Below are 7,500 nucleotides of genomic sequence, written 5' to 3' on the forward strand. Positions count from 1 at the left end.
AGGCCCTGACGTATGTCTATGACATGGAGACTTATGAAGGACATCTGTTGATTGCAACCTTGCCAAACCTTGATAAACATCCTGGATTGTGTTTTGCCCAAAACTGTCAACAAAACAGTGTACCATTCAAATACAACCAAGCTGCAACCAAACAGTTTAGTGAGCACATGTCATCTCCACTTAAAAGCAATCCATTTCATTCTAAACTACTGAAAGACATTTACACATTTGTTAAACTTGACGCCAATGAGGGAAATACATCTGTCTGCAATAACAACCTTTGTTGCCATGCAAGTTACTCAGTGGCCAATGGAAAACCTTTTGAGGATGAGCTCTTTGCATTAGGAGCTTTCAGCGGTCACCATGGTGACTCCCAGGGCTACTTTATTCAGGTTTGCGCTTTAGTCAAATGCAAAGAAATGGAGGAAACATCTTGTGGAAGCCCAACCTTTACTTCATCAACTGTATTCAACTCATTTAGTGTCATGGGAACTTTTTCATCTAAAGCTCATGTTTACCCAGAGGTTCTGTCCAGTGGTGTTAAACTTGTTTCTGCTACAGACATTGTAGTGTCTGGGCCTAAAATGATTGTCAAGTCATTCAATAGGCCCCTTGTCTCTGCAGTTTTATTTGGGCGGATTTATGAACTTGATAACATTGTCCACTAATTTTGCATTGTCGTGAACTGAGTTTGGGTGCTGAATATCAAATCATGGTCTCTGTTTATACTGTATTTTCATTATTCAACACATTGTGACAATGTCCAAATATGGTCATAGCACGCTCAATGTTCGTTGTGCGTACTCAACAGATATCCTGCGATATAAGCAATTTTTGTTTGTCGCAGAGAAAAATGGTAGTTTTTCCAGCTTTTTTTCCCAATAAACATAGAAAGTTGTGCTTAAACATAACAGTGATCAAGACACTTTTAGAAACAATTTATCAAAATTGAGGGTGCACCTGATATTCTTTGCAGTTGTAGTCAAGTGGTGGGCTATGCAGAAGATTAACCATATGTATATTACAAGATGTGATTTTCAGCATTTTGTGCATGGCAGCTACGGCACATTTACTGCAGATTTGGATTGGATGAACTTGATCATCTATCTTTAGATTTTAAAAGTTCTTGTTTCAGTTCAAATCCCTTATCTGGAATTTTCTGTTCAGTTTGATCCCCACTGACCATGGTTATGACCTTTTCAGTTGTAATTTGTGCATTTCAAGTATAGACGTAAAAAAAAATACCTTCCTATAGGATTTAGGGTTAGGATTTAGGGTTAGGTAAATTGAAATCAACTCAAATTTTACCCAAATCAAATTAAATGTTAGTTTTGGGGGAGAGGGAGAACTGGAGTACCCACAGAAAAATCTCTGGGAATAGAGTAGAGAACCAACAAACTCAACCCACGTGTGAAAAGCCCCAAGTCTGGGAATTGGATCCGGGCCACTTGGTGGGAAGCAAGTGCTCTCACCACTGTGAAATCCTTGCTCCCCCAAGCTCTCATAGCTTTAAGCCCTAAGGTTAGCAAATTAAAAATAATATATATTATACTTCAGTACAAATACTTGTAGCTACTTGTAATGGTACCTGTGACCTGACCTGTCATCCGTGAAAAAAAATCCTGTTGCCACCAAAGCCTGCAGATTCCTACGCGATCATCACAAGAATAAACTGATTTCTTCAACAGATCAGAGGTTTAGGCCTAGTGTTGCTGGAGAAAAAAGGAATGTTTTACTTAAACCTTATGTTAAGACATGTTTTAATGCATTCGGATGTCATCATGTATACCCCCATTTCACACAACTTATCATTAATTCGCAATAGCTACATGTGAGGAGATCCTTAGAGTGGAAAGGGAGGGTGCATGAAGACAACCTCAAACTCTCTCCTGCACACCATCCTCCCCTCCCCTTCCCATAAACTATGTCATTCAACCTCTGCAATGTGAGAGGGTCAGCATGGAATCCAAAATTTTTTCCTTACCTCAATTTATGTTGGGCCATAACCTCATGCATGACTTTTAAATATTGATTAGTTAGATTATTGACATTATCAAATATGTTCATTGTGTAATAACCACCCATAATCGTTAGAAGTCATGTGACTTTCCATATGGGAGCCTGGGTCAGACCATAGACGTGGCATATATGCTTACATGAAGAACTTTGCATTGAAACCGAAAAGATTCGCACACTTCCAGAAGCCTCTGTCATAAAGGTAACGAGGAGGTTTTTTTGCTTTATTTTCCCCCTTTCTTTTCGTTTTTTTGTCAATCCTTTAATTTTTTAACCTGTCATGTAATAATAATCTCGTCTCCGAAGGACCTGTGAAAGCACGATGACTTGATAGGGCACTCTGGCGTTGTTCTTGTCGCTCTCCACACAATATATTTTAATTCGATTTATTCTTTGCTGCCGTTGCTCAGATCGCTTAAATATTTTCGCTTTCAGCCGCCAATTTGCGGTGTCAGTTTTCCGACTGTTCGACAATCGGTGCAAATCAAGGTTTCGAGCAAAGAAAAACAAGGAAACATATCGTTGATGTCAACTATTATTACTGATGTGCCAATCAGAGCCTCACTGGCTGTCGAAACAAACTCAAAGGGTCTTTTTTTTTTTATGGTCGGCACATTCGAATGACAAAAGCAATGTTTGTAAACAGGTATCTTCCCTATTAGTTTCGGAAACAAGTCGATCAATGTTTAGTTGTGTACACGTTTGAATAAAGAGTGCTTGTAAGCCGGCAGATACAAGACACAGCTCTTAGGTCACAGGTCTCTGTTTTACCAACACAGAAAGAAACCTAAACATTCATTAAAGCTAGCCTTAGGCCTAATTAGACCTAAACAAGAGTTTTAAAGCCTAAGGTTAGCTTTAATGAATGTTAGGTTTGTTTCTGTATCGATTCTGTAGTGGTAAAACAGAGACCTGTGATCTGAGACCTAGTGTGTTTTGTACCTGTCTTTTGTAAACAGATCTCTTCCCTGTATGACACTAATGAAGTTGTAGAGCTGTGTATCCTGTTATTGAGTAGATATACTCAAAATTCAGACAAAAAAGTTCATTCTAGTCACATGTCTCAAGAAAAACAAGGACACAGCTATTACAATTTCTCTTTGAACAGAGTGACCTAAAACACAATAAAATCTATCCTCAGACACCATAGAACTGTTTTTTTACATTTATCTAATGAAATTGTAAAGAGCTCTATGAAGGCTGTGATTCAGGGTATTTTATTGATTATGTTGTGAAATTCTCTTTATACTGTGGATGCCCAACATGACTATTCTGGGGGTGGGGGATAGGGGCTGAGGGGGTAGGGGTGGGGGTAGGGTGTGAAGGGTACCATAGCTGAAAGAACCCAAACCTTTACAAACATGCTAACCTTCGGCGTAGTCATTATCTAAAGCATAGTGCTTAGGCCTAAAGTTAGCATTTTTGTAAAGGTTTGGGCCGTTTCAGCTATAGTACGCTTCACCCGCTACCCCCAACCCATACCTCCCACCCCTACCCCACCCCTGGAATAGTCATGCTGTGGATGCCAGGGGTCTCACCCATGGTACCCTAGCTAAGAAATACCAAATGCGGTAAGCTGTGTGAGGGACGTGCCTCAGATCACTGTGGTGGCTTTTCTCTGGCTTGCCACAGGGAGTGTGGTGTATGAAATAACCTGTGCCACCCAGAGTTGGCTTTTTCTTACGTGTATATTCCATTTCTATACACATCACTTGAATCTCGCTTGCCCCTGCTTTAAGCCACTCTGTGTTTGCTGACCCTTGGGGCCCTTAATGTAATTTGCAAAGCAGTATGTCCTCACTTATGTAATGTTTTATGTCACTGCTAGTGCTATTTGTATTTAAATGAGAATCGTCATCTCATTTAGGAAGCATCTAAGGAAGCCTTAAAAACACGCTTGAGTGGGATGTTACTGGTATTTATTAAGGTACGCGGAGGACGGGTACCACCCTCCCCACTTTTTGCCTACGGTGTTGTTTTCTCCTAAACCTCTCCCCCTCCCCCTTCCCTCACACTTCTGTGATCTGTACCAAAACCAAACCCTCCCCCCCTTACTTTCAATATACTCTGTGGCCCCTGCATGAAGCCTTGCAATTCTTACTGGTGCACCTTTCACACACTCACTAACACTGATGGTGTTAAGCAGATCTTGAAGTGTGTAATTGCATAAGCCTTTATATCATACTTAGTTTAGTTCAGTCCTATTAAAGTCACATCTTACATATGTTATTTGTTTTTAACAAAATGCACTTTGACAGGCTTGCATGTTAAAGAGTAAAAGTGAATTATATGATTCCCCTTCAAACCCTATTGTTGAGTGCTTAATTGCCTAGCCTTTTTATTGCAGCTGGTACTCGTTCATTATTTAATTTATTGTTAAAGAGCCAGCACTCTTGTTTGCAATACTTGACCAGAAGATGACGATAATAATGATAATGATGACGACGACGGCGATGATAATCTACTTAAGTTTTATTTGATTTGTAGTTTCCCAATTAGTATAGCAGTTATGCCTAGCTTTTACGAATGTGGCACCTTAGAACAGGATTGTTGTTCTCAACCAGCTGGGGGTTTAATTTGCTGGGTGCGTTTAAAAGCAAGCTTTAGCCTCCAACCAGGGCTTAGAAGCCCAATGCTGTCATAAGAATGCTGGCTTTTCCCAAGATAACTGTCATTGTGGGTATCTCTGTAACTTGCTGGTAACTTTGGGATTCCATGAAACCTTTGTTGGTCTTTATTGCTCCAATTGCTTTGGCTGAAGTTTGTAGGTGTTGTTGCTTCGAGCTCAAAAGCTAACTCCTCATATCTCCCAACCTCTTTCTGTTTACGGTTAGGAACCAATTTTGAAGTTGCTAGAACAAGGTCCATGAATGGTTTCTCTTGTCGATGAAGATGATGTGACGTTATCATCATCATCATTATCATTATTATAATGCTATTTTTATCAAAATTGCTTCATCGTGACTTATTCACTAGTAAACTTACTGTGTGTTGGAACAACTGGGTCCAATGCTAACCGCACATTTTCTTGTCTTTTCTCCAGCCATGGAACCTCAAAACAACCACTTCAAAACACAACGCTCAAGTGCTATGAACGATGGTCACGATAACGTCATTGTTCGGTCATTCGAGCAACGTGATAATCACGTGGTCCGCAAAATCTTTGTCTCAAGCATGGGAGAAATGCGTGGCCCCTTTGTCCGTGACGTCATGTACCAAGCCATTCTATACGGATTGTTCTTAGTTTTACCGGCCGCTTTCTTAAATATCGTATGGTCATCAAGGTTTTTAGCTTTCTATTTTGTCGCTTTGTTTTCTCTTTTGCTTATCTTGTTTACTGCACTGCATATTGGTTTTTCATTGTACATTAAGGGATGTCTGAACATGGATCTTTCCTCAATTCAAGGTGCTTATATGCATCAAGAATTGTCGCACATGTGGGTAGCGGAAGTCGACGGACGAGTTGTGGGGATGGTCGGTCTCGTTCCCGACAATGAACACATTATGTTCGGAAAGTCTCGGCACGCTTTCGGAAGACTTCGTAGAATGGCTGTTCTGCCGAAATTCCGTCGACTCGGAATAGCTAAGAAACTTCTTTACGAACTTTTGACTTACGCCAAAGGCGTTGGCTATAAACATGTAGTGTTGCTAACAACAAGCGCACAGGAGGCAGCGCTTAAGTTTTACCCGAAACATGGGTTTACGTTGATATCTGAGAAACTTGCAAACCGAGCGCTTAGAGGGTTCTATCACTTTGTTTATCGATACGACCTTGAAAAATTGAGTAAAGACATCTGAGATCTGCAATGGCCGTTTTACTCAGGCTGGGAGGCAATGAACTCATAATATTAGAGAGCTTGGCTTGGATACTAGGCGTTCTTGAACCGACGGAAGCACGGCAACCGGAAGTAAGCTGCTTTCTTTTTTAACTTGTCTTGACATTACCACATACTGATATTGCTGTGCGAAATGTTCACTTCCGGTTTTCGTCGGGGGTTGAAAAACCTGCCTTGCTCAAGCTACCTGAAGGACATTTGACAATTCCTTACAATAGCTAATCCTCAAAATGTTAAATCCATATTCTATTTCCCACAACCCCAATGAATAAATGGGAATTGTAGTGTACCAACTCTGAGAGCAAGACCCAAGTTTGATATTGACAAAACGTTAAAGGCGTTGTGGGTAATTGTGGGTAATGTGTTAAGGTGGCGGATTGTAGCTCAAACTAGCGTGTTTGAGTAAAATCTATTTCATTGCCTATATGTTACAGGAATGCCAGACTATCAAATTGTTTTAAGTTCAGTTCAGTTTAGTTTATTCAGCCACATTACATGTATTACATAGTACAGCATAAAAAAAGTTGACACATGGCAAGGGAGCCCAGAAGAAACCATGGGCCTTAGAGGACCTGAACCCCCTTGTTACAAGAAAAAAGCAAAGCAGAAAGAACTGAATGAAGACAAAAAAATAAATACTTTTAGTGCAAAGCGTACCTTTCTCGAAAAGTGCTTTGGCTTAAAGAGTGCAGATCAGTTGATATATTTATTTATCTTATTCAGATTTCTGCAGACAGAAAATTTCGCAAAATTATGCCATGGTGCAAAATCGCGGCACCTTCCTTCCTAAATAAAGTAAACCTCGTCAGGGTTTTCCAAACTTTTTACATGTTTGTAGTCAAAATGGTGGTTAAGTGTTCTTACGTTCCTAAGGGGGAAGTCTTGATAAAATTGAACACAACCCAACAACCTTTCATGCAGTCGCTTTGCACCATTTCAGTAATCTGGTGAACAATGTGTCCAAATTTTAGAAGTTTCTTATTCTTGTAACGTCTACGTTATTCTAGAGCTGATTGTCAGCAAAGGTATATGATCACTATTCAAGTGCAGTAATTGCATTTTTTGGACACCAAAACGTGTCACTCTAATCTTATAATAGGGAGCTTTAGCAACGACAACAGCGACGGCAACGAGAACGTCACAAATTTGCATATTTAGTGAGCAAAAGCAATAGCTTTGCACGCTCTGCACGTGCATCTTTTCATTTTTTTCCATTTCTTTGCCGTCGTCAGGAAAACAACAACGGAAAATGACGATATTTGAGGTATTAGGGAAAACGTAAGCGCTTGAGGATAAATTTTCATTTTCTTCCCTAAATTGAGCGCCGTTTATACTAGGTTCATTCTTGTGGGTTTGCTACACCTTTGTCACGTTCAAATAATTGGAATAGTCGCGAAGCGATTACAAAAACGCGAATTCACATTTAACGACGATGTTGTGGTTGCTAAAGCTCCCTAATATCACAGCCATTTTGACAGTGTTTTAAAGCTCATTGTGTTTTGATCGGCACCTTCAGTGAAAGGTAAATTTCCTTTTCCATCTTGAGTTAATGCTTATCTTATTTTTACCCCTTGAAAAAGAAAAAAAAAAGAAAACAAACCCGACCGTCTACAGGCAGAAAAAACTCACTTTCCTTGTTGTTACTCCA

The 7,500-nt window shown here is 39.9% G+C and overlaps 2 protein-coding genes and 1 pseudogene across 3 annotated transcripts in view; 2 read left to right on the forward strand and 1 right to left on the reverse strand.

The window, feature by feature from the left end:
* LOC138033849 (pantetheinase pseudogene) overlaps positions 1-906 on the forward strand; it is a 1,854-nt pseudogene extending 948 nt beyond the window's left edge.
* Positions 907-2,160: 1,254 nt separating this feature from the next.
* On the forward strand, positions 2,161-5,823 carry LOC138033850 (probable N-acetyltransferase family 8 member 5). The gene is made up of 2 exons (XM_068881710.1): positions 2,161-2,218; positions 5,060-5,823. Exon 2 carries the CDS (start codon positions 5,062-5,064, stop codon positions 5,812-5,814), a length of 753 nt encoding a protein of 250 aa, XP_068737811.1. The 5' UTR covers positions 2,161-2,218; positions 5,060-5,061; the 3' UTR covers positions 5,815-5,823.
* Positions 5,058-7,500, reverse strand: part of LOC138033851 (interferon regulatory factor 1-like) — a 9,871-nt gene continuing 7,428 nt past the window's right edge. For both annotated transcript variants that reach the window (XM_068881712.1, XM_068881711.1), the window contains one exon: positions 5,058-7,500. This exon is cut by the window's right edge and continues 442 nt beyond it. The gene's annotated coding sequence lies outside the window, so the exon portion shown is untranslated.

Source organism: Montipora capricornis, chromosome 14, assembly GCF_036669925.1.
Source record: "Montipora capricornis isolate CH-2021 chromosome 14, ASM3666992v2, whole genome shotgun sequence".
Lineage (NCBI taxonomy): Eukaryota > Metazoa > Cnidaria > Anthozoa > Scleractinia > Acroporidae > Montipora > Montipora capricornis.